This window comes from Lonchura striata, chromosome 2, assembly GCF_050655825.1.
Source record: "Lonchura striata isolate lonStrDom1 chromosome 2, ASM5065582v1, whole genome shotgun sequence".
NCBI lineage: Eukaryota > Metazoa > Chordata > Aves > Passeriformes > Estrildidae > Lonchura > Lonchura striata.
This window is the reverse complement of record NC_140704.1, coordinates 39169629-39197232: the sequence shown is the minus strand read 5'-3', so window position 1 is coordinate 39197232 and position 27604 is coordinate 39169629. Positions and strand designations below refer to the sequence as shown.

General features: G+C 35.8%; 1 protein-coding gene across 2 annotated transcripts in view; it reads left to right on the top strand.

Moving 5' to 3' along the window:
- The window catches only part of TOP2B (DNA topoisomerase II beta), a 58698-nt gene that overhangs the window by 11755 nt on the left and 19339 nt on the right, over positions 1-27604 (top strand). For both annotated transcript variants that reach the window (XM_021538075.3, XM_021538074.4), the window contains exons 2-18: positions 6137-6310; positions 6993-7083; positions 9055-9118; positions 10321-10466; positions 10875-10972; positions 12319-12531; positions 12610-12783; positions 16905-17006; positions 17088-17225; positions 18785-18923; positions 22077-22234; positions 22934-23059; positions 23735-23845; positions 23927-24032; positions 24222-24331; positions 26490-26582; positions 26678-26792. In XM_021538075.3, coding sequence (XP_021393750.1) covers positions 6137-6310; positions 6993-7083; positions 9055-9118; positions 10321-10466; positions 10875-10972; positions 12319-12531; positions 12610-12783; positions 16905-17006; positions 17088-17225; positions 18785-18923; positions 22077-22234; positions 22934-23059; positions 23735-23845; positions 23927-24032; positions 24222-24331; positions 26490-26582; positions 26678-26792 — 2158 coding nt within the window. The remainder of the gene's footprint in view (positions 1-6136; positions 6311-6992; positions 7084-9054; positions 9119-10320; positions 10467-10874; positions 10973-12318; positions 12532-12609; positions 12784-16904; positions 17007-17087; positions 17226-18784; positions 18924-22076; positions 22235-22933; positions 23060-23734; positions 23846-23926; positions 24033-24221; positions 24332-26489; positions 26583-26677; positions 26793-27604) is intronic.

Genomic DNA, 27604 nt, shown 5'->3' with positions numbered 1-27604 from the left:
CACCTATACACTTTTTTTTTGGAGGTATAGCATATCTCCCTCAGAAGAGGTAGTTTTGTTTTGAACTCTAATCTGTGAATTTCATTACTTAATTAACCTCCCAAGGTTTTACAGCTTAATTACACTCAAAATTTACTGTCTTGTCCCACTAAATGTGCTTATCCTACACTTTATTTAAGGAAATGTAGGACACATGGCATGTACTTTTCTAAATTGTTATGTCCCAGGGCTGTATTTGCCTATTCAGGAGTATGTATCAGGAGTATTCATTATATGGAGTAGTTTAAGGCAGAAAAGACAAAGAGAAGGAAAGTTCTTGTTCACCTACATATTCTCTTCTAGACTCATTTATGCTTGTCTGCCAATGTAGAAAATGAGCCCTTTTCTTGTAACCTAATAGGGGTAAGAAAGAATGCAGACTAAAGAAAAATGGTTTATTAGTGTTGTTGTATGGAGATATTTTGCAGTGGAGGAGACTTAACAGTGACCAATACAAAATTAAGTTTTTGTAAGTGGGGAGAGACATTAATATTAACATGTTTCAGGTTTTTCAACTTTCCATGGTGTGGAATTAATCTACTTAAGTTAAGAGTAAAGCCTTCACTTAAAGTAAGGAGTCAAGCCAAGGATGTATATTCCAGCTGTGGCAAGATTGAAACTGATGATGAAACCTGGCTTCTTCGTTGTAGCTTTATGTGTTATTGTGTCTTTAGATAGGAATAGCTTTTCTCTGGTGCTGCCAAACCCTCTACATCAAATGTGTATTAAGATTTAGCTGCATGAAGTACAGCTGTTTGCAGCGTAAGTAACCAAACTCAGCATGGTGGCTCAAAACACAAAGAAAGATGACATGACCTTGTTTTCATTACAAAAAGGCAATAAAAATCTCTAACCTAATATGGTTGTCATACCTGCCTGCTTATACACAGAAATGTCAATGGATGAAAACACAACATGAGAAAAAAAAACAAAAACAAAAAACAAAACAAACAAACAAAAACAAACAAACAAACAAAAACCAAACAAAAAACAACCAACCAAACAAAAAAAAAGACAAAATATGAAGAAAGAAGATGCCAAAGCAAAATGTGTGAATTCATGGGTTGTAGGTGGACAATAAAAGCCTTGTTGTCAGACTGTTGTCTGTCAGCAGCTACTTGGGTCCTGGCTGTGGAGATCACCAAAGGAAAGAATGACTGCAGCTTTCACAGAGTACTAGACAAATTAATGGCGAAAACACCTTCAAAAGGGAAGCTCTGCAGACATTTCAGTCAACCTGGGGAAAGCAGTTGCCACAATAAGACCTGGTCATGACAGCATGCACAATAGTTTTGGTGTGGTAACCTGTGCAACAATTGCTGTCAACTGAGAATTGGGATTTTTCTCTCCAGTTGCCACTATGCTGTGTTTAAGAGCATGTAGGAAGCTGGCACCATCAGAGGTCACTGTATAAAGTTTGACTGCATGTCTTTGAAAGAGGATGAGCAGTGCAATAGGTTGTAGCTTTCCAAACTACTTAAGCATGGTTGTCTTGCTGACATACCATATGTGTGTATTTGTCACCAGTCTGGAGGGTTAGAAAGTCCACAAGATAAATAAGAATTTGTAAAGTTTTGAATGTCACAAAAATGCTGGCAAAGTCATACACTGTGTCAAAAAAAAAAAAAAAAAAAAAAAAAAAAAAAAAAATTGGCAACATTAAAATTGTAAAGCAGCCCTTGAAGATTGGGTAACCTATAAACAAACAAGCAAAAAGCATTCCTACTGTGAAGCAGAAGACTTAAGCCCTTTGTGACACTTGGTTAATTCTCTTTAGGGGTTTTCTCATGAAACAACAGCTGATGCTGTTTTGAGAAGTGTTATTGAAGCTTTAACAATGGTGAAGATCTTTCATACAGGACAGAATACAAAAGGCATTCTTGAGACAGTTCCAAAATATACAGCAGAGATTGAGAGTTAAACAGCACTGTGGTTAGGTACTCGCCCAGTTTAAAACAAAAAAAAAAAAGAAAAGTGGGGGAGGACTGTTGAATTTATCTGTATTTTAAGTAGTAGAAATTCAGAAGTTGAAAACACTTAAATTTTATTTTGGTTTTTTATCAAGGAACACAGAATGTGAAGACTGTGGAGGATATTTTTGTTCTTAGATCTCTATCCTGTGTTTGGTGATGAAGATTTTCTCTTTTTTGGAATGAGTTCTAAGCATCTAAACAACTCTAAAAATGTCCATTTGAGATGGAGATAAAAATATTCAGAATTGGTTTTCTGGGTACAGCACAGCTCAAAATGCTTGGCCTGGGAAACTGCAGTTCTGTGGACTTCTCGTCCTTGCATACCTACATAATTACATTAATTTGTAGAATTGAAGACATTTGGGCTTTTGCTTTTGTGGTTGTGTTTCAGTAGTGTGTTAAATGAGTTCTGAATGTTTATAACACAAGGGTTTTTTGCATGCAGATTATTATGATTCTTGTAGTATTGTATGAATGAAATCATACATCATTAATAAAATCTGTCCTTCTCTATGACAATGAAATGAACATTTAAGCTTGGCATATTTTGTGATGTCTTAATAAAAACTAAAATAAAAACTATAGCATTAAAGTTCATTGAAGTTAAGACTACTTTTTTCCTTTCTTTTAAATCCTTGAGCAGAAATAAAATATGCTGATCCTTTGTGTATTTTTCTTCCTTCTTAAATCATACATTGTCATGTTCCAATGAGTGTGTTATAAACAATAATGGACATAGGTGTCCCAGGGAGTGCAACAGCAGAGGATCCTTACTAATGGTGGCCTTCAACAAACCTCAAGTGTCCCCAAGGGACACTTTTTATGCAATAGTTTGTTTGTGTGTGACCTCCCTTGTCTGTCAATATGACAACATTTTGAAAGTAACATCTCAATGGAAGATAGAGTTTTGATACTCTACATTTATTGCTGATAAATTGGAAAGTATAAACTTCTCTAAGCTGTCAGTAAGACTTTGACTGGAAAGCAGAAATGCATTTCTTAGCATTGTATTAAAGGCAATAGCTTGTAGAAATCCCCTCCCAGTATTCTATTCTGTAATAATTTTTCCCAATCTAGAGCTACTCAGTGACAATCAGATGGACTTTTGCTAACCTTCTGACTTGTACTCTACTCATCCTGTAGCATTTTTGCTATTGGAGGCAGGAAAGTTGTAACCTAAATATTTAGGCTAAGGTTTAAGTTCTCACTTTGTGTTAATGTGTGTGCTGAGTTGTGATGTATGGTTAGATCCCAGTCCTTGCACATTGGATGAGTAGAAGCATTTTGGAGACCTGTCTCAGAACAGTCCTGAGAATATAATACTGATAAATATGTCAGCTGAAGAAATATGTGATAGCTGCCCATTACAAACTTCCCTGGCTGTAAAAACTTCTTATGGCCTAAGAATTGGGAGCAAATGGAACAGATTTGTTTGAACAAGTTTTGATGGTCTTTGCATGTGGAATTCTTTTGCATTCTCTATCAACTGCATCCCCTCTCTTCCATTTTTTTTCCAACACTTATTTAATCTGAGAAATATTATTTTCCTGCTAGTCACTGGTCCCTTCAGAACAAGTGAACATAGTAAAACAGTGTTAACAGAGCTGTGGGATCAGTAAGGGAGCTAAGGATAATTCCTATGAGATATGATGTCAGAGATGGTAATAAAATAAAAAATATTTATATACATGTACAGTGAAACTCATTGAAAGCCTGGACATCATCCACAGAGCTACTTCAGTGAAAAAAATTATGTTGCAAATATTGGCAATGCTTCTTTAGTAACAGTTCTTATTCCTCCTCTTCCATGTATCATTTTAGTGCATCTATTTGCAAAATTCTGTTCCTTTTCTGCTTGCTTAGTTGATGCATGGCTAATATTTTTAGGATGATGGTGGCAGGGTTATCACAGTTTACAACCAAATAACTGTGAAGGCTAAATTAACCTGGATACTAAAGCCCTCTTATCGCCCATGTGATTTTGCAACTTCCATGTTTGGCAGAAAATGAGATAGACTCCAGAAGAATAGTCATGAGAGCTAGTGTTGTGGCTCCAACTCTGCTGCATGTAGTCCTTGTTCCAGATTGTGAGGTTCCCTGGGTTCTTTCCCCTTTTCCTCTGGATGCTGTCAGATATAGGAGTAGGTAATAGAGAATGTTATTCTCATTTGGCATGTTCTGGTTTACTCATGGCCAAATAATTGGTTGTTGTCATCCTTGGTGCACACAATCTGCCTCTCTCAAAGTTCCGAAAGTGTACTTCCTAGAATTTCCATAAATAAACTAGAAAAATGTGATCTCTGAATCTGGAGGAGAAAGGTAATTGCCCATGTTATGAATAGAATTAAAAGCTTTATTCTTCTGCCAACTGGGTGGGGGGGGGTGGGGGGGTGGAGGGGTGTAGAGGCATCAAAGCCTGAGTACTAGAAGCTGGAGAAGAAAAATGAGATTAACATGTGGAGAATTGTGTGCTATAGGTTGGTGTTTGGCCTTTTTGATTCTACTGAAGTTGTTAGTGTGAGTTCAGTATCCTTTGCTCCTTTTTTTCCTATGGATTTATGTGCCCTTTGCTTTCAGTACTATCTGGGGCTGCAACAAACGCTAGGTTGAAAGAGAAGTGATTACACTTCCTTTTGGACAAAAGATTTGCAGGATGACTGGTTAATTGAAGGTTGGAGTTTAGCCTGTATGTACCATATATAGACACATACTGGAAACAGCTAAATGAGAGGGAGAAAATTTACCTGAGTGGCAAGTGAGTTTTGCTCTCATTATTTGTTTGGTGATAGTTCCTATTGGTCATGTCACACCTGCTTCAGTGTTGATAAACCCTCTCTGAGAGAAGGAGGCAATTTCAGGTACTGGGTGGGTGGAGACAGAATTTCTTATATCTTCCTAAGGCAGGCAAATAAATCATGTGAATTAAAGTTACATTTACTGTCATTTTTAAAGTAATTTGGATAATTCCAATTTATAGATAGGCATGCATACTGTAAAACATCATTCCTAGTCTCTTTGTATATATGCTTTTACTGTCTCAGAAGAGGGCCAGTCTATTTGGTCGTTCTGAGATTAACCTTTTTTAATGGGATTTTCATTCAAAGGCAAGGAAGTATCTATCAGGAAAAAAATTGCTGAAAGTGCATCAAATCTCTTTATCTTACCTGGGCCCCATCCCAAAGTGTTTTGGTTTACCATAAAACTGTTCTTCAAGGTATTTTTCATAAAATTCAGACAGATTAGGCTTTAATTCTGTTAAATTCCAACATTAGCCTATGTGGTTCTCTCTTCTTAGAGTCCTTGGCTTATTTCAAAGAATCATAGAATGACCTGGTTAGGAAGAGACCTTAAAGATCATCAAGTTCAAACCCCCCTGCTGTGGGCAGGGACACCTTTCACTAGACCAGGTTGCTCAAAGTTCCATCCAGCCTGGCCTTGGACACTCCCAGGGTTGGGGCATCCACAGCTTCTCTGGGCAACCTGTTCCAGTGCCTCACCAGCCTCACAGTAAATAATGTCTTCCTAATATATAATCTAAACCTGCTTTCAGTGTGAAGCCATTCTCCCTTGTCATTCCTCTATATGCTCTTGTAAATTAATATCTCTCCATTCATTATAAAGCTTTCTGGGATTGTATCAGGTTTGATCACCTCAATAGAGAATGTAAGTTATAGTAATTGAGAAGCCAGTAGGAGAGGCATTATAGTGTTTCTTAAGTCCTGCTGAATGAATTGTCCAGATAATAATGTAAAAGTGTAGTATTGCTGTTACCATTTAGAACAGTATTCAGTGGTTTGGATTCAAATGCTTATACATAAAATGAATGTTATAAATTCTTAACCTGAAGAAATGGGTGCCTTTTGTGCTGTTTTTTCCTTATTTTGGTTTATTGTGCTTAGTAAATTGCTGAAGTTTGAATACGCAACTATTTGTTAAGGATCTGTCATGTAATCTGTTGATTTTTCTCTGTTGCAAGGAAGCTTTATCTTAATACATCTGAAAACTTAACATTTAAATTACATGACAAGTTTTGATTGTAATTTAAATCTCTGTCAGATTTTGTTTATATCTCAAGTGTGACAGATTGAATGAGGTTGATTGTTGTTTTCATTTGGTTTTTTTAGACATTATTTGATAATCAGATGAATGCTTCAAAAAAGGAAGACTCAGAAAGCATTAATAAAAATGACACTTCAAAGAAGATGTCTGTTGAGAGAGTTTATCAGAAAAAGACTCAGCTTGAGCACATCCTCCTCCGTCCAGATACCTACATTGGGTCAGTGGAACCCTTAACTCAGGTAAATGTCACTAAATTTACAGTGTTAATGGTTTTTCTTGCTTTAATGGGGAGATGTCTCTTCTGGTTATTAAATAGGTACATCTCTGTTTTTCTCAATTTTCTGAATTAGAAGGTCAAAAGTAGTGGTCTTGTTTATGTATGCATGTGTAGGAAGGGGATAAGACTTGCTTTAAGGCATTGAGTTCATCTGAAAAGAGATGATCAAAAAATACTGAAATCCAGTCAAAATACAAACACTCACCTGTGTGTGTAAGCAGACAGCTATGCATGTACAGGTCTGTGCTCACGAATGCCTATGAGCACACAAATTTGTATGTATATATTTGTGAGTAGCATTTGTACTAAGTGCAAAAATGCTTTGGTCTCTTGGTTTAGTAGAGAACAGAGAATTTAAGCCTCCTCCTGGCACTTTCTTCAGTTGTTTGTGTGAAGTTTTAAATTGCTTTGAACTTCACTGTCTGTACTGTTGGGAGTTCCCCGCCAAGCAGAAAAATAATGGATTTTCATTATGAAATTCTTTGTGGGTACAGCTATAACTTCTGCAGACTTCTGCTTTTGTCTTGTAGGGCTACAGTAATCAGACTGTAAGAGGAAAGTTCCTGAAGGAAATAGATCTTAGAGAATCGCAGACTTGTTTTCCAAGATAGTAAATACTTTTATTTTATTTTGTTTCCGTGTAGTTAATGTGGGTTTATGATGAAGATGTAGGAATGAATTGCAGAGAAGTAACCTTTGTTCCAGGATTGTACAAGATCTTTGATGAAATTCTTGGTAAGTATTTTTAGCAATAATAGTGCCTTAGCATTGTGGAGTATCATCTTATCTGAGTGCTCTCAAAGTACATCAACTTGTATATATCAAGTTTAAATCCCAGACTTGAATCCTGTTAAACTATAGGGCATAAAATTTGAGTGCAGTCTAGAACTATAGAACAGTTTAAAAAGGAAGAGTTTTCAGCTGAACTTGTAAGAAAATGTAAAAATTTGTTACTGCATGCCCAAACTAGATCATTCTTTATGATCAATATTGCTACAAGATTTTTAATCCATTAAATGTTTTTAGGGCTACTATTTAAAGTGACATTTGAAAAAATACTTTTCCTCCAAAAGAATGCAACTTCCGAGTTATCTGAGTGTTCACTTAGATCATCCTTTCATCAATCATTAAAACTTCCTCCTTCTGTACAGAAGGATAGTAGTGGTAGTTTTCATGGGTCATTTCTAGACTTCATACCGTTTTAAAATAAATGAGTATCATTCTGCCATTAAAAAGCACTATGACTGAGGCATAAAAAATTATTTTTAGAAAATTTTGTCAGAATTCTCTGAGTTACTGTGATTTGTTGGTTGATGATATTCTGTTGGTGACAGGCACACAGGAATCAGCAGTAGAGATGTGGAATATATGAATAATGTGCTGTCTTCTGAACTGATATTTTGGCCTAATTGGCATGAAATCTTGGACTTACCAGCTTTTATGAAGTTCTGTTTAAAAGATTGGTAGGATTACCTCATAAATTAAGTTATGGTCTACTGAGGTCAGTTTTGTTGTGACCTTCATTAGGTTCACAACTTTTCCACATCTCTAAAATTGCTTTACAGCATTGCTGTCTTTGAGGTGATGTATCTTAACCATATGGAAAATAATGCTTAATATTTTTAATATTATTTTTAACTTATTACTTAATTTGATAAACATGGGAATGAAAACCTTTAATCTCTTCTGTTTTGAGTGCTGCCTCATAGATCTTAAGTTTTTTGGCTTTTCGTGTTAGGAAGACCACTTCCATATTGTCCCATTCAGAAGGAAGATCTGTAGTTTGTCATTACTGTAGTACTTCACAGGTTATTGCTGCTTTATGAAGCACTGATAAGTTTTCCAGTGAGTGGGGTTTGAGAACTAGGGGACAGTGTAGTAACATTATGAAAATGGGACGTTTAAGCTATGCATGATTTTGAATGAAACTGCACTTCATGATTTTAGCAAAAGCACCTTGAAATAGCTGGTCTTATACTGAGGTCCTTGTCAGATGTTACTTGTCAGATATTGTACTTTGGGGTTTTACCTTCATCTGTTTCATGGATGATGAGACAGAAACTGAGAATGACTGTATTCTGTTTTCATATTTAGTGGCCACTGTCACATTTCTGCTTCCTGTAGTTCATATACATGGCAATGCAGTTTAATTAAATTCTGATCTAAAGTGTTAATTGCTAGTTATCCTTGTTTTGATCCTAAACTGTGTAGACTGTGAGTTACAAGTCTTGCAGGATCTTTAGAGAGAACTTGTGCTGCAGTCAAAACACTCAGCAATGGATGTGAGTTTTTTGGTGTGTTTCAATGTGTAAACTGGTCTGGTGATGCATGTAAGTTTCTAGGGTTTTTCATGTACATACTGCATATCCAAACAAGCGAATATCCAAACAAGAAAAAGAGAAGAATGAAGTGCTCAATATGTTAAGAACAGTTATGAGCTCACAAAATACACTTCTATATTTATTTCTGAGATAGTCTAACTGCTAGAAATAGAATCAGTAATTATAAGAAGGTTGAAAAATATCTTCTTGTAGATACTTGGTTGTATTTATAGACTCCAGTGCTAAGATACAAAATATATACAAAGGGATTAAGAAATACCTGGACTATTGTAACTGCTGGTAGAATATGTATAAAATCAGTTTTGCAGACCAAGAGATTAATAATTGCCTATGAAGTGTTAATTTGTGCTTCTTTGTTTCATAGTAAATGCTGCTGACAATAAGCAGAGGGACAAGAATATGACTTGTATTAAAATATCCATTGATCCGTAAGTAAAAGCATGCTTTCATTTACTTTCCCTGCCAGTGCTATTGCAGTTTAGATTTGTACAAATGATTTTACTAATGAAATTGGATTTCTTGGAAATAGAATGTTTTTGGAATTGTTTCCGTTAGCTTCACATTTTAAGATGAAGTGGTGAATTAAAAGTGCTACCATTCTGAATTTATAATAATTGCTTTCCTTAACCATTTGTTAAGGTTTGAATGAAACTTAAAACCAGAAGTCCATAAAATTTATGATAAATTTAAATTGGCAGTGCATAACTATAGCCAGCCAGGTTCTCTGCAAATCTTAAATACCAGCTTTGAGGTTTTGTAACACAGTTTTGCCTCTCTTGAACTTCTGTGTTAATTCCTTCAGCATTAGGATAAGACTGTTTGAATTAGTAATTTATATCACACTGAAACTTCATGTTGCAAATACATCATTACCATGTTTTTGAAACTGAATACTTGTAGAGATAATTTTAGGTGAGAAGTACAGTATTTAAGTAGATGCTGATTGGGTTCCTTTAGTAGTACATTTTCAGTGACATTTAACTGAATAATAAATTTCTTAGAAAGCTAGTTTTCAGACCTAACCTTTAGGGTAAATATGCTGAGAAGCAATTTTTCTGCTTTCATCATGGTGTGGGAGGGAAATTGTAAATGTGTAAATTTGCCTGACCTGTCCTGATTTTGAACTCTCTAATACTCAAAAATGAAAACTGTGTAAGAGCTAGAAATATTAATGATGCCAGATATCGATGGATTTTGGCACTTACACATAAAATAAGTCACAATATTTATCATAACTCAGAAATAACTCTTTTAAAGAGATGATAACTTGTCTGGATGGACTTCAATGAAACCTGTATCTCTAACTTGAGTTTAATTCTGTCACTGTCAGGATCCTGTTGCAGTTCAGGTTGACAGTGAAAGCTCTTCAAACAGATTTTTGGGCGTTATTGTTGTATGAAATACTGTCATGTATGGACAATTTAAGCTCCTTCTTCCAAGACATCTAATAAGCAAAAATAAATAGAGTTTTTTTGTAATTGAATTTTTTAGAGCTCTAAATAAATGTGGTAAGAATATGGTCTTCTGCTATATTTTTATGTAGTTATTTTATTTACTGTGTTTAAACAGGTATGCTGAAGTCTGTTTTCAAGATTGCATTCATTTGCTTAATGTCTTCAATATTTTTTAGGGAATCTAACATTATCAGCATATGGAATAATGGAAAGGGGATACCAGTTGTGGAACACAAAGTAGAAAAAGTATACGTACCTGCTTTAATCTTTGGGCAGCTACTAACGTCCAGCAACTATGATGATGATGAGAAAAAAGTTACAGGCAAGGCTGTTCAATGTGCTTTGTTTTATTCAGTTAAGCCATTGTGTACCCCTTCAGTATGCTTCCCCTTCTTAATTTTTCTCTTTCTCTTCTGTTTCGTAGCAGGTGATTACTCAGTCACTATTACTATAGCTCTTTGTTAGAGTAAAAAGATGTAAAGAAAATATCTTACTCTTCCTTTTTTAATTCCAGTGTTTACAGAGAAGTTTACATTTACATCTCTAATTATTAATTACACTCATTATTGAGTTACAAACAGCATACTTTTATGTTTTAATTGTAATATATATGAGTATTTAAGCACTTCTGCTTCTAAAATGCAGGGAAAAATAAATTTGATAAATCAGAATATGATTTATTATCCTAAATTTAAACTGACCCTAATTTACTATATATTGTTTTTTTCAGGTGGACGCAATGGCTATGGTGCAAAACTTTGTAACATATTTAGTACAAAGTTTACAGTTGAAACTGCTTGCAAGGAGTACAAACACAGCTTTAAGCAGGTATAGAAATGTTAAAAACTTCTTTTTTCTTTTTTTAGTTATAGGTGTAAAATCTAACACATATAGGAGTATTTAATAAAATGGATAATTTCTCATTCAAAGGGATGTGCAGTTTGCAGGCTAGGTTAGTTCAGTTGGTAAAAATTGGTATTTCTATATTTTAGGCTTTTTGGGTAAAATAATGCTTTCTTTGGAGTGTTTGGTGACTAAAAACCGCCAAATTTCTGTTAAATGTGAAGTATATTAATGTACCTGTGAAAAGGAATACATTTTGAAATTGCTATTGTATGATTTGTCAAATGAATCTTTCTACTTAGCTATACAAACATGGAAACAATTATCTATGTAATTTTGTATGGTGTTAAGAAACAGATTTTTTAGTTTCTATGTTGTAAATTTAACTAGCCCCACGTGGACTTAAATGAAAATTCCCCACATGAACCCATTGCTCATTGTTAGCACACAGGCCAAGAATGTGGTCAGGTCTACTGTATATAACTTTGAAATGGCCACCTTTCTAAAAGTTTAAAGTAGTTTGGCAGAGTAATAGATACCAAAGTTCCGTGGCTTTACAGTATTTCCTAGCTGGGAGCTTTCTTCTAGTACTTTCTGGACAATTAATTAATTTCTGGTCATGCTGTCATATCAATACATAAATAATACACTTAATCTGTTATGCCTGTCTCTTAAAAAATGTAATATTTTATTGCTGACTGCCAAAGGGAAAATTAATATTGGTTCAAATGTACTTTTTGAAAATGACTAAATGCTTTATGGCTTAAAGTGCTACGATTGTCAAAATCTGTGAGAATTTATTAAAACTGGACTTCGATATATGCTGTGAGCAGGTGTTCTGCTTGATCATGCAGATGTGCCCATGTTCTTAAAGAGGGAATGATACAAGACTTCCGAGTCAAATATGAACACCTTGGGTTTTTTTTTTTTGGGCGCACTGTACAGCCATCATGATGCTGAGTCTCTGCACAGGGACTAAAAAGCCTCTCTGTCGAGGTGTGTAGTAGATTGAAAGTGTTAAACGGATGGGTAACAAAGACTGTAATCCCAGCTCACTTTAATTTAGTAAATTCTGTGGGAGGCCCCATTTGCATTAGAATCATGTCCATCAATGTAATAATACCTGCCTGTTTCCAGAAACCACAAATATGCTGTCACCTATGCTTGTGCTTACTTTTGTAAATCAGTTAACTTTGTGTAGTGTTTTACCAGGGGAAATTTGTGAGTTTTTTTGTTGTGTAATTATTGCAATCCCAGCATAGCTAGAAAAGGGAATAAAGGACGAGGGTAAGGTGTTGTAAACTAACATCTAAAATGTTTTGTTTCCAAAGACTTGGATGAACAACATGATGAAGACCTCTGAACCCAAGATTAAGCATTTTGAAGGTGATGACTACACATGCATTACATTCCAGCCAGATCTGTCTAAATTTAAGATGGAAAAGCTTGATAAGGATATTGTGGCCCTGATGACAAGACGAGCATATGATTTGGCTGGGTCATGCAAAGGAGTCAAAGTCATGTTGAATGGGAAGAAACTACCTGTAAGAACATCACTTGATATGTCTTGGCTGTACTGAGTATTTGGTGGAGAGAGTAGTGACTGTTACCTTTACTTGTAGGTAAATGGATTTCGCAGCTACGTAGATCTTTACGTAAAGGACAAGCTGGATGAAACCGGAGTCGCGCTCAAAGTCATCCACGAAGTCGTGAATGAACGATGGGATGTGTGCCTCACTCTGAGTGAAAAAGGGTTCCAGCAGATCAGCTTTGTAAATAGTATAGCTACCACAAAGGTGAGTGGTTAGATCAAATGGTACAAAATGGAAATGATAAAATGTGTGCTGGGGCTATACCCAGTCAGGTGTTTGATAAGAAAGTGAATCTGGGTTGCTATAAATAAATAGGTGAGGTAATCCTCTGCATGAGAGGAGCTGGCAGAGCAATTGGGTGCAATCAAAATACATTCATAGCAGTATTTCTACATAAGCACTACTTTTGAAAGTGCCAGTAGTCATTATTGGTGATACTGATGTCTTATATGAGCATACATGCTGTTGAAGACAATGGAACTAATTTATTTCTTCCCTTTTTACACATTGTAATAAGATAATTCTGAAAGTAAGGTTAGAAAGTGTACAAAAGCCTTTAAAGCTACCACTAGCAAGTTTTGGAGGAGAAAAATGGCTCTTGGTGTCCTTGAGCATTAAATGCTCTGTCCATGAAGCATTAAATGGCTGAAAAATTTGGCCTGAAGTGTTGAGATTAATTTTCATTTCTTTTTGTATCTTGTAAGGCTATCTAGGATTTCTTTGCAACTATAGTAATAGTAGTGATTTAATAACAAAGCTTTTTATACTAAAGCAGCAGTGTGTGCTCAGCATACTAAATAACGTACAGTTTGGTGCTTCTCAGCTTGTGGGGATGGTCAGGCAGGAAGGGGATTACCTGAAATCAACCAGCATAACTCTTATTTTTTTTGGCATGAGTCAGATTTAGAGATCTGTGGTCCACCATGTTGAAAAAGGGTTTGTCACTTCTGCTGTTCACAAATTGCACCGGATGAGTGACCTAACAGCTAGGTAGTTAAGTTGTTAGCTCGTACTAAACACCATAGTTATTAGAGGTAGCAGATCTAACAAGCTGGAATTAACAAGACTAGAACAAGCAGTCCCAGTAACTGGTGATACCTTTTCTAGAGAATCTTAACTATGAGCTTTCCAAAAGATGGGAAAGATAAGAATTGGTAATCAGACACATTGAAACCTCTCCTTGCTCAGATCTCTGTTGAAAGAGTCAGAAGAAAATTTTAATGGTAGCACAAATGGTTCATAAGCACTGGTGGCTACACTTCAGTCTAGCAGGTACCCAGAAATGTCAGTGTTAATCTTGGTGGTAGGTGATGTCTAGCCAGTGTTTGGTGAGACATAATTTTTGTTACATAACTTCTTTTCAGTCGCTCATTGTTAGCTGGACAAATGTTCTGTGGTAACAGGGCAGGGTTATTTCATTGTAGAATATTTAGTTTTTACGTGTGCATTGCAGTTAAAAACTTTGTCAGAACTAGGGATGACAAATCAGGTAGTAGAAGGGTTACAACTTTGTTTTAGTTCAGGCCTTGTTGTGCAGCATAAAGAAGAAAAATAACATGACCTTAAAGACGTGTACAATACTTTTATGAAGAAACTGGCAATGTAGAGAAACTTCATTATGGTTGATACCAGGCTAAAAAAAATTGTTTGAAAAAACGGAATACTTCCTGATTCCTAAGTATAATGAATTGCATACACTTACTCCAAAGATTTTGACTTTTACTCTTCTGGATCAGTTTTCACCATCATGCAGTTACACATAGCTTGTTATTATTTATTTATTATATTATTATTTTGAAATATATGTAGGAAAATGTTCTGTATATTCTTCAAAAGTAAGTGCTGTAATTTTTAGTTTTCCCCACTCTCTCAATCCATGCTTTATATTTGTTACTGGGTGTGGGATGTTTGGGCAGTGAACCCCCTCACCAGGAATTGTTGACTAGCTACCCACTGATGGGACAAAATGGGTAGTATAACTGCATTGGCTCTTATCTGCTAACTGGTAAGGAGCTCATTCTAGCTGTTAATTATCATTGTTTGCTGAGAGCTTTTTGTTTCTGCATCTGGGTAAATTTCACCCAGCCAGTAACTTTCCCCTACCTTATTTAAACTTGCTATAAATTCCAAGTAAGTTTTTTTTAGGTTGCTGATGTGGTGTTTTTTGAGGGCTGTTTGGGAGGTCAAGCAGTATGTTGAAATACAACTCCTCTGTTTAGTTCTTGTAAATTTGTTACCTTTTTCAGCACCCCGTGTAAACAAAATTTTGCCATAGCAGACCACCACAAGATTTGACTTCAGGCTCTGATACAGCATTGAAAGAATGTTTGTAGCTATTAACAGTTCTACAGATAACCTTCACTGAGACTTCAAACTGTTTCAATATGGTCATCATAAGTTCTAGATTTCAAATAGTAGCTATGGTAGAAATTGTAGTAGAAACCTCAGCTGTTAACATAGCAATCTAATGATAAATTCAATATGGTGGCACTGCTAACTAATACTACCAATCATTTTAGCAGAAATGTTCAGCCAATACATCTGCAGAGTCAGAAGGTAGATTTGTATGGAGAGAGAATCCCAACCTGCTAAAATTTGCTGGAGTTCAGCAAAAATTTCAGGACTATTCTACATTTCAGATTTATTTTCATAGAATAAATATAATTTTTAAAAATGCAGTAAAAAAAAAAGATTGAGATAGTAAAACAATTTTTTAAAATTAAATTAAATCTTCAAATTTATAGTTAGCTTCTGAATTTTTCTACCATATGAACCATTTATCTTTTCGTAGACCTCAAATGTAGCTTACCTCCAAATTGATGGAAATGCTTGGCTATGAGAAGAATAGTATATAAGAGACAGTCAAAGCTTCATTTGTAAGATTTTTGTTAGCACTTAATTAGATACCTTTGCATTCTGAAGTTTGCAAGGTAGGGATTCCATCATTACCTTCTGGAAAAAGAAGGTTATGCAGTTCTAGCTCTCTTTCCCCATAATTCAAAAGTTATAATAATCTTTGGCAGCCCTCTAGATTCAGAGGGTATTTTTGCCTTTGTGTCTTGTATGGAATTGTTCTGACAGCTGGGGCAGTTCCAGACTGTTCTGGTCCATTTGCCACCTGCTGGTGAGATGGTTGAGAAGGTCCCAGCTCTGAGCTTTGAACATCCATCACTCACAGCTGCATGCTTTAGAATGGACTCAGGAATGGAGAACTGCTGTAATAACTAGTATCTCCTAAGAATAGGAACTGCTGTAGTAACTAGTAAATTGCTGGTTTTCTTGATATGTCAGATGCTACTTTTAACAAAATTTAAAAATTGCTGAAGTTTTAAATTGAAAAATATATTGAGATGTTCCCATAAGCATAAGTTTTCAGTAATGTGATGAGTAAAAAAAATGCATTTTAAGATTGCCATTCAAGTGTGGAATGATTTTGAAACATGTAATTTAGTATTTTCTGGTAATAGCTTTTCTTTACAGTTTGGAAATGGATTTGTTTTTTTTTAAAGTAGCAGGTTATTGATAGATCAGCTTTCCATTGAACTCTCCCTCTGCTGAAACTCTGTCATTCATATGTAGATAAAAACAGTTGTGTTTTAATTTTGGCAGCTTTTGGGGTTTAGATGTGGTTTTTTTGGATGGTTGTTTCTTTTAGAAGAAATGCTATGAGAAAATACTTTGTATGGTACTTCTAATGGTTTGTGTTGCTGTTTTAGTAGATGACTCTAGGAACTGAGAGAAACCATAGATGGTTTCTTTGAACTGCAGCTTATGGTTTGGTTATGACTAATAACATTTACTAGTTAACCATTTTGGTTTTATCTACTCTTTTTTTTTTTTTTTTAATTTAAATGTCTGCTTTCTGCATGAAGCTGAGAACAACTGCTTTCTCATCAATTCAACTTCTTTACATCTTCAGTCTTTTCACATGCATATTCTGCCTTAAAATGTAAAATCCTAACTTTTGGGATTTGATTGCTAGTTGTTTTTTTCTTTTTGGCTGCTTTTTATGCTTGGTTTTGTTTTCTCTTATTTCTTATCTATTCTTATCTATTAACATTTTATTAATGTTCTGGCTTTTTTGTCTACAAATTTAAAGGAAGGTATTTGAGTAATCAATCAATTAACTTCTGTCATCCTCACTTGAATGAAGACTGAATGACCTGGAAAAACCAGATTTTTCTATCATATGCTGCAACTCAGTGTGCATGGATTTCTGTATCAAAGTATGCCTACAGGGATTTTGTTAATACAGCTATAAACTATTAGGAAATTTAATGGTTATTTTGCTTATTATTTGTATTTTTTTCTCTTTTCTCATTCAGGGTGGTAGGCATGTTGATTACGTGGTGGATCAGGTTGTGGGCAAACTGATAGAAGTGGTGAAAAAGAAGAATAAAGCTGGAGTTTCAGTCAAACCATTTCAGGCAAGTAACTTTATGCAAAAATATTGAAAAAAATGAATGTGAGAATTTTGTCAAGTAAACTGGTTTCTGTGTTTTAAACAGGTGAAGAACCATATATGGGTTTTTGTTAATTGCTTGATTGAAAACCCATCATTTGATTCCCAGACAAAGGAAAACATGACATTGCAGCCTAAAAGTTTTGGGTCCAAGTGCCAGCTATCTGAGAAATTTTTTAAAGCAGTAAGTAAGCCTCTTTTTTTTTTCCCTTGTGAAGTGGTAATTGACACACTGGATTAAGTGTATGTATGTTCTATAGCAGAAGATTAGTTATAGTTCATTGTGGTACTGCAGTGACATTTGCATACTCAGGAAGTGGGATGAAGTCTGTTCATTCTCTGGTCTTAATAATGGATACAGTGACTGTGTTTTGACTGTTGCCCTGGATTTAAAAGTGAGCTTCAAGCTGATCAACTTGTTTGTTGGAGATTCTGGCATTTACATTGGCAAATGAAATGAATTTGACTCTTAAAATCTAAACAAGGTCCTTGATTATTGTTTTTTGTGTTAAAATATTTTTCTGAAGTTGAGAATATTGTCTGCCTTACTCTTTGGTATCAGTCCTATTCTGTTTCACTGGAGTGAAAAGAGAAGGAGAGGATATTTCAAATTTACTTGTTTGTCCAGTAATCAAGGAAATGCAAAATGGCGCCTGTAGTATTCAAAGTGATCATTATTGTCAGGAAGTAAGTTTAAATTTTTTTCTGTAGATGGACTAAGAATTGCTGTTCTAAATGAATGTATTTGTAGAAATACATCACAGAGGTTTTTCCTCTACTATATTTTCATACAATAAAGGAGAAGTAGAATTGTCCTATTTATTTATATGTGTTCTATTATTTATTTATATATGTTCTATTTAATGCCAATAGCCTTAAATTAAACTCTAGTAGTGAAGAGAACAGTGCCACTGCTAATATTCCTGGTATCAAAACTTTACTGATTCTATAGTGGTTTATTCTTCTAATTCTGTGTTATAGAATTTAGAGGGGAAATAATAACATAACAGACTTGCATAACAAAATCTGAAGAATAAATACATGTATTACCATCAGCAGTTATAGTGTTTTTAATATTCCCAGAAATAAACATTGATTTCCAGATGCATTAAGTGTGCAGTACAATCTCAACAATGAATGCTGGGATAATTAAAAGCCAAAGCTCAAAGTATTTTGCTCCATCTGTATTTTCTTTTGATGTGAAACAAAACCTGAAGCAGTTTTAGTTTAGAAAATATACTATATGCTGGTTTTGCTGCAGATGTGTTTCTAAAATTGGCATCAGATTCTCAAGGGGTTGGTAGAAAGCTCATTCTTAAATAGTTTTGATTGTCCTTCAGCCATTTTCAGTGATTTCCAAAGAAAATTTAAATGGTCATAAATATCCCATAAGGCTGCTTTTTGCTGTCAAAATCCAGGAAACAAATGCTTAGTACCTAAAATGTCTCAGCACATCAACTACACAGCATAAGACAACCTCTTGTTAGGTCTCAGACCTCCTTTGCTCTTTCCATCAGTTATAGAAGTGTTGGAAAAGGAAACTCCTTTTGTGATGTGTTTTAGTTGTATGTGCATAAAGTGCTAAATACTAAGGTGTGTGTTAATCCCTTCACCTTTCATAGGTTCGATTCTTAAAATTTAGAGGGCTTTAGAAGCAGTGTTAATGATTTAAAACTGAGATGTAAGAATCTGCTATCTGAAGCTTTATTTTTCTCATCCACAATTCTGATTTGTTGCTTGTAGGCCTCTAACTGTGGTATCATAGAGAGTATTTTGAATTGGGTCAAATTTAAGGCACAAACTCAACTGAACAAAAAATGTTCTTCAGTGAAACACAGTAAAATCAAGGGCATTCCGAAACTGGATGATGCTAATGATGCTGGTAAGACCACTTACTTTTAAATTCTTTACTGTTTCATAAATTCTTCACAGACATGCTAATTTGAAGCCTGACTTTTATTTCTCATTCTTTTGTGGTTTTTAATAAAAATCTTCCTGGTTTTCTAAACTTTCTAGAGCTAGAATTCAAATGTGATGGTGTGTTTGGTGTCAGGAATGCTGTCCTGTTTACGGTAGAAAATTAATAACACTGAACAAAAGTGGCAGTCTAGGTTGGTATTGGAAGAGTGTGTATCTTCTAACTGTGATTTCCTGCTAAATGGTGGTACCAATATTCCATTTTGGATTGATCTTTTTGACCTTTCTAATGTAGAAAGATCAGAATCTTTGTAGGGTCAGAAGGTAGAGGAAGTAAATCACGTAGTGTGCAGACCTGAGGGAATGGCTGAAGAGACTTATTTCATTAGACTTTAAATGCCATAGGTTCCTGTCTGGGAATATAGGGCAAGCTGGCAATCTCTGCTCGTTTGCTATCTTAGTACAGATAAGGGATCGGGATCAGCTGGCAGTCTGCCAATAGCAATGGGATGGGAGTTGCTGAATGATATGAGGGGCACACATGGCTAAAGAGCTCAAAATGTTGCCAATCTGTGTTATTATTAGTTGTTTTTTTAATACATCCTCACACTTAACAAGGGTAGAGAAATTGCAGTGAAGTATGTGGGTGGGCTGAATAGGTAAAAGCATGGAACAGTAAGAAAGAGGCTTGGTTTTGGTTGGGTTTTTTGGTTGGTTTGGATTTTTTTTTGTGCTTCAACATTCAAGCCAAAGGTGACTTGATGAGATGGTGGTTCTGTTTAATTTTCCTCCCTTTCATTATGGTTCCTTCATTATTAATTTTTTAATTGAGTTTTCTTCAGTATTTAATTACTTTTTAATTTATTCAGATATCATATTTTGCCTCAAAAGTTGATAATTGCATCTACTCTAGTATTTTGCCTGTGGAATTTTCACTCCTCATTCAGATAGCAGTTCCTGATACTTTTCTTGCCAATAAAATTATGTGCTTGAAGAATTATGTATTTTCATGGATATCAAGCCTAGTGCTCCTAACTCATATAATGAATGATTTTGGACACAAATTTTTTTTAGTTTTTTTAGCTTTGCTTTGGAGATCAGGCTTCAAAATCACTTCTTACTCTTTTTTTTTTTTTTTGACTGGAGGTGAGGGGAAGGGAGAATCTCTTAACAAGGGAGCTAATAAAATATTCTATTAGTTTTCATCCTGAAAATTCCTCAACTACGAAGGCATATAGGGATTCATTTGGGCTGCACACTCATGCCCAAAGCTTTGCATGACTTGAATGCCTGTTACCCAGGTATTTCTCTGATGCCTAATTATTGTTTCATGTTGAGGGAACTCTGCATCTCCTGAGGAGGCTTAGCCAGGTGTTGATTTGTTGAAGATGTGGAATATACTGGATTTCTGATACTGAAGACATCTCACATTCAGGGTGGACACACAGGAAGTGCAGCAGGGAGAGTTTTCTGGCCACAAACCCCTCTGACTTTAGTTATTTCTGTGGTTTTTATATTTTATCTTTACTTCAAGAGTGAGTTTGAAGCTGAGGTCCAGCATCCACAGGTTTCTTGTGTGCCTGGTGCCCTGAATGTTTTAATCATTGCTAGTTAATGCTAAAGTATAGGAGAGATGCTTATCTGTAGAGTGATGCATGTGCTGCTCCCCCTTCTCTGTAAAGAAAGGGTCCTATACCTGGTCATTCTTGCCACCTTGAGCAGCTGTACATAGTTCTGTGGCATGTTGGAGGAGAAGAGGTAGAAATGAAAACAACAATTAAGAATATAGGATTGTAAGGGAGCAGCTAGATTATTATATCAGATGAAGCATAAAAGCATTTTTTGAACCTGTCATTTCATGTAGTTTTGTCTTGGAGTTCTTTAGAGCTGTGCCTAAGAAAATACCTGGCATATTTTATTTCCATGAAATTAATTGCTACTGATTGCATCCATTCCGGAAGAAAGTGAACTTTGATGACATTCACGTGTGTTTTCTGCAGTTCATTTATGAAAAATATTGGCTTTTATATATTCTAAAGCATCAGACTGATGTTTCTCTAGGTATTTGGAGTCCACCTTGCTGGTAGGTAGTCACTGCCAGTGTGAAAAACTGCCTTAGATTATATTAAGCAACATGTCTTGATTCAGAAAACCAAAGGTACTGAATGTAAGTTCTGTGTAATAGGAAGTATGGGCTGGTCTTTATCTACGAGGTAAAGGCAAATTACAGCACACATTTTAAATACCACTATATTCAAAATTACCTTATTAGCAGTAGGTGAGACTCAGCCAGCTTGAAGTGTTTTTATTTTGGAGTCTTTCCTACCATAGGCCTTGATAAAATAGCAAAGCTACTTAATGAACATTTGCACTGTAGCAGAAGGGTGGGTTCCTTTTCTCAGCCTGCTTGTTATTTAGAACATCTATTCCACTGCTACAGTTGCAATAGGCAGAACATAAATGTTATTCCAGTTTTGAGCACACAGGCACCGAAATGCTGTGTGTCTTGTAGAATCAAAATCACACTGTTAGTAAAGATTTGTTTTTCTGTTTGAGAAATTTGTGAGGTGTAAGAAGTGCAAATGTTCTCATTGTTTGAGCTTTTCTCACAATTTTTTTGTACAGTTGTCTGGCTTTAGCTGATAGACAATTAAAAGGGAAAACCATAAAAATGTGATTTAACAATTTACTATTTAAAATATATGTGAGGAAAGTGAAAATGCAGAATGGGAAATAACTCCTGTATGTAACTCAGACATGCATATAATGTATATGTGTAAGGAATTTGCAGCTAGCAAACTGAAATAGTGAAGGTAGAGAAGCAATCTGTCTTTTTTGTGCAGATGTGTGGAAACCATTATATAAGATGTGGCACCATTGCATCCAATTTGGTCCTTGTCCATAGCAATCCATAGTGTACTGCTGAGGGCAAGGATACTCATTACTGTGCAGTTTTAGTGGTATGGAAGGGCATCCCTAATAAGAGAAATTCAGCCTACTTAAATTACCTGATGAGAAAAAATTACCTGTAGAGTAGAAAGAATTAAACTGTATTTCTTTTAATTGAGTTAACGCTTTCTGGTTTTTTGCCTTCCCTCTACTTCTTCCTGGCCTGCAGGTGGCAAACATTCCCTGGACTGCACGTTGATATTAACAGAAGGAGACTCAGCCAAATCTTTAGCTGTCTCTGGCCTAGGTGTTATTGGTAGAGACAGATATGGAGTCTTCCCACTCAGGGGCAAAATTCTCAATGTCCGAGAAGCTTCTCACAAACAGGTGTGTAGTTTTGTCCTTTCCTTTTTGCTGACAAATGGATGTCCTCCTGTTTATTCTTGTTTTCTAGATTTACATCTTAGTATTTTAATTTTTTCATGGAAGTTTTGTGACTGAGATTTCATAAAGTGCAAGCTATTTTGAAGCCTGGGATAAGCATGTAAATATTAACTGTAGCAACGCAGTACTGGGATTATAAAGTTCATTTCTTCACAAGTGAAAGGAAATCTTGCTATGACTCACATTCACATTTCACATGAGTACTTAAAGCCCCTAAAACTTTGTATTCTCTCCATTACCATGTGATGTCATGGACTCACAACATGAATCAGCAGCATTACCCCATTACATTGCTCCTGCTGCCATTCATAATTTGTCTGTAATAAGAGGTGTGCTGCAGATGCCCATAAAAACAGTGGAAAAAGAAGGCAGCTTTGTGAGATGACTTTTTGATACACATTCAGTTTTCTCCCAGCTTTCCTGATCCAAAGTGCTCTGGCTGTAGTGGAGCAAGAGAGTGGTGCAGTCTCATGAATTTGCATGTATGGAAAAAATCATTAAAAGTGCAAACAAAGGCTTCAAGGGGTGGGAATAAAAAGCTTATGAAGTTGAGGTCAGCGTGCATTGAAAAATAAATCAAGATTGGGATATTTCTGAATCTCTACTTTTTATGCTGGCTACAAAAATAACTTCTTTGTACAGATCATGGAAAATGCAGAAATCAACAACATCATCAAAATTGTTGGATTACAATACAAGAAAAGCTATGAAGATCCAGAATCTCTGAAAAGCTTGAGATATGGAAAAATTATGATCATGACAGATCAGGTAAGTCTGAAATTCACAGGTTTTAATCTAAAGAGCTTCTTAAAATGTGTTTAGCTGCAATTTCATAGGTTCTGAGGTTTCTTTAAGGGATTCATTTATCTGTGTTGTTTTGGTTGTTCTAAATGTACAGCTGAACTTTCCTGCAGGAAATAGCAAGAAGCCAAAATAATAATAAAAACATGCTATTGATAATTCAAAAATATGTTGAAAGTAAGGACAAAATAGACAGTAAATGAGGTGGTATTGTTAGCATGTTGGGTAGAAACAAGAATGTGGGCAGGTTTTTTTTGGATAATCTCATGATTGAACTATCAAACATCTTGCCACCAATGAGAACTGTGGCTAGGTTTGGCTTTTTTCCACAAAAATTCTGCTCTGTGGTGTCTGGGAGAGCTGTCTAGCTCTCAGCAAAAACATGCCACAGACAGAGAAATCTTGAACAGCAACCATGTACTTGGCTTGGGAGAGCTTTTTTCATAGCTCAGGGACAGTGACTTTCACAGGTGGTTATTTCATACCCAGGTCCACTTTGGAATCCAAATTAAAACCAATTGTTCCTTTCTATGCTTTTTGTCATCAGACATTGTGCTGATGTATTCAAACCAGTGAGTGGGTTTTTTGGTGGTTTGGGGAATCTGATACAAGATTGCTTCATGTTTCCATGTTCTGATTCAGGATCAGGATGGATCTCACATAAAGGGCTTGTTGATCAATTTTATTCATCACAATTGGCCATCACTGTTGAAACATGGTTTTCTTGAGGAATTCATCACCCCTATTGTTAAGGTATGGGCTCTGTTATTGAGATTTTATGGATTACTTACAGCACAACAGAAATGTTGATTTTGTTTGTTTGTTTTTTCAAAGGCAAGCAAAAATAAGCAAGAACTTTCATTCTATAGTATTCCTGAATTTGATGAGTGGAAAAAGCATATGGAAAATCATAAAGCGTGGAAGATAAAATACTACAAAGGTTTGTTTAAAAACAAATATGTGAACCCTAAGAATAAATAATAATAAATGGGTGCTATAAAGTTTTAATATAGCTTTTCATGATAGTATCTTACATAATGATTTTATAATATTCCCAGGAAAATAAAAGAGACAAAATAATAAAACTTAAATTTTGAATAATGTGTAACTATTTCTTTTTATTGTACAGGGTTGGGTACCAGCACTGCTAAAGAAGCAAAAGAGTATTTTGCAGACATGGAAAGACATCGGATCTTGTTTCGCTACGCTGGGCCTGAGGATGATGCTGCCATTACACTGGTAAGAACTCAGAAAAGTGATTCTATATTATGTTTTTATTTTTCATTGTGTGCTGAAAATGGCACATGAGGAAGTTGTGACAGGGCTTGTTTTGTTTCATTTTTTTTGAGTACCTGAATGCAGCAGTTTTGGAAACTGGGTGGAAACACCAATTAAGTGTAGTGGTTTTGGTTTGCCAATTGTTCGTTTCCTGGCCAAGGCAGCCATTAATGAAGTGTAAATAGCGTGTAGTAAAATACTTGTGTTTCAAAGAAAGCTGGTGGAAGGACAAAGTATGAAGTGTCTGGAATTAAGCTGTTTTCTCAAGAAATGTTTCAACTTTTATCTGCTTTAATTTGCTATTTTAATTGTAGGTGACATTAGCGAGAAAAAAGGGTAGGAGAGAAAAAAGAGGAAAATACCTATCTTAGACAAAACAACTTTTTTCTTATCATGTGGGTACAGTAAAATGTGTGGTTTTACTAACAGAATTCTGATCTCTATTTCTGCAAAGGGACCTCCATACACAGGCTGGTATATAAGGCCATGTAACCAGTTATCTCTGATCCTCACTGTTATGTAAAATAGTGTTCTGTCAGTCTGGGAAGAAGCTGTTCACCTCTGTTACACCTCAGCAACTACCAGCTAGTTCTGGAGCTGTGTACAGAAGCTTCACTTACACTTTCACCTGCATTTCCTCAGCTGATCGCTGGAATCCCAGCCCCAATTTTACCTCTGGGTGACCTTTTGATAGCTGAAATCTAGGAAAGCAAAAATTCTTTCACAGAGCAACTTCTTCACTATTCTGAAGAGCTCTTTTGCTAGTAAATTAAGTATTAGAAGAGCAGTTTTAAGTGGAGAAGCCAAAAAAAAACCCTTTCTTATTCTACTGAAGAATAAATATTTGAGAACAGTTCTTAATTCCATTAATTCTGGTTTTATTCTATTGAAATAATTTTTATGCTGATCCACTCTTGGTCATTTGTCACTTCAGTGGTCTAGAAAAGGTATAGGTAAACTGAAAAAAAAATGTAAGAACTTAGTCCTGTTTTTTGCAAAAGCCTAATCTTAAATTTTAAGATGTCTGGCACTGTGAATTATCAAGCTTTGTTCACATGGGAAGTCAGTCTGATGCAAAACAGGGTGATATGGCTTAGGCCCTTTCTCAGAAACTAAGTTACATTTAATATTTATTATATAGCATCTTGGTCTCCAAGGAATTGACACAACTCGTTGAGGTCTTTTGGAGTGCTCCCATCGGAGTCCTTTGAAAAAGATGGTGCTGCTGAATGTGTTCTTATGCAGGAGAGTAGTTGAAATCAGGACATGATGAAGTTTCTGTATATTACTCCCTGAGAAAAAAAAAGACAGTACTTCAGCAGCTCACAGAATTTCTCCAAAGTAGTCAAAATCTTGTTTAAACCACATGTTCAGTTTTTATATCTTTTTCTCTTTTTGGGAGAAGAAACTCACTAGAGAGGAACTCTATTTCTGTAACACCACAAAGTTAGAACATTCCTGTGTCCTTTTGTAGTGATAAATGGTTGCTGGAAAGTGATGCCTTGTCATCATGAAGGCTGAGGCTGTCAGTCAGCTGGCCCAAACTCTGGCTTAGGCTTTTTGAGCAGTGTCAATTCTGTCAGGCTGTCAATTTTCGTAAGAGGACTAGGGATGGCCAGTCAGGAACAGCCACAAGTTATTGACAAAGCAAAAAGGGCATGGAGAGGACATGAGTGGGATATTTTTTCTAATACCTTCACTTGATTGTCTTGATGAGAGCTGGTTGCAGCTCAGTCTAAATGATAAACCCAAGCTTTAAAGCTGTGTGGGGAAAGACCTTCAAACCTGTGTGTCAAAGCGCAACTCTGATGTGAAGAAGGGAAGAAGAATGATAAGATTTGTCTAAATGTGTGCAGATTTCAGGAAAGCAATATAAATTTAAATTGCAAACAGTGAGAGATCTGTCATTTCAAAAAACCTTGTGCAAAAATGTCTGAGTAGTCATGTACTGGTACTGCTCTTTAAATGTAAACATTACTTATACGGATTAGCTTGTCCAAATAAGCCTTATTGAATACTTGATCAGAAAGTGCAATATACTTAGAATTCTGACTGAAGCAACAAACATTTGCACAAACATTTATATGCTGATACTTTAGTGTACTTGAAATCTTTACAGGCCTTCAGTAAGAAGAAGATTGATGACCGAAAAGAATGGTTAACAAATTTCATGGAAGACAGACGGCAGCGTCGACTACACGGCCTTCCAGAGGTTAGTCCTAGATAATAGCAATAAATCTACCAGGTGAGATTTAAATGTAGTGTAGTTTTTGTATTGAATGAATAATGTATGTGGCTTTTTTTCAGCAATTTTTATATGGTACAGCAACAAAACATTTGACCTACAATGATTTCATTAACAAGGAGTTGATCCTTTTCTCAAATTCAGACAATGAGAGATCTATCCCTTCCCTTGTTGATGGTAAGCTGATAATTCATTATGATTTTTTGGAATATTTCTGTTTATTGATTGGTTTTTAGAGCTGTGATTTGTACTGGAATCATTCAGGTAGAGAATACAAGAACTTCCGTGCATATGTTTGTAATCATTTTGTATATCATTGGTATTCTGGGTGCTTTAGGAAGAGCAGTGCCAAGGGGGTCAAGGGAGGTGCAGCCCTGGTGATGCCACATCTGCTGTGTCCAGTTCTGGGCTCCTGAGTACAAGAGAGACATGGAGCACCTGGAGTGGGTCCAGAGGAGAGTTGTGAAGATGACTAAGGGTCTGGAGCATCTCTCTTTGAGGAAAGGCTGAGGGCCTGTTCAGTCTCAAGAGATGATTGAGAGGGGACCTTATCAATGTGTATAAGTATCTAAAGGGGAGGTGTCGAGAGGATGGAGCCAGGATCTTCTCAGTGATGCCAAACAATAGGACAAGAGGCACTGGACAGACACTGATGCAAGGGAAGTTCCACCTGAGCATGAGGAAGAACTTCTTCAGTGTGCAGTGACTGACCACACACTGGAACAGATTTCCCAGAGGGGGTGTGGAGTCTCCCTCAGTGGAGATATTAGAGTGAGAGACACCATATCCTGTGCAAAGATGATCCTGCCTGGGGAGGTTGGACCAGATGAGCCGCTGTGATCCCTTCCAGCCTGAACAATTTAGTGATTTATGTGCTAAGGAATTGCCATGTTTCTTCTGTGAGCAAGCTGAAGCTGTTGCTCTGCAGGCTTTTTACTTAACTAGATCTATTCCCTAGTCCCTACAAGGGCTTTGTTTCTGCTCATACC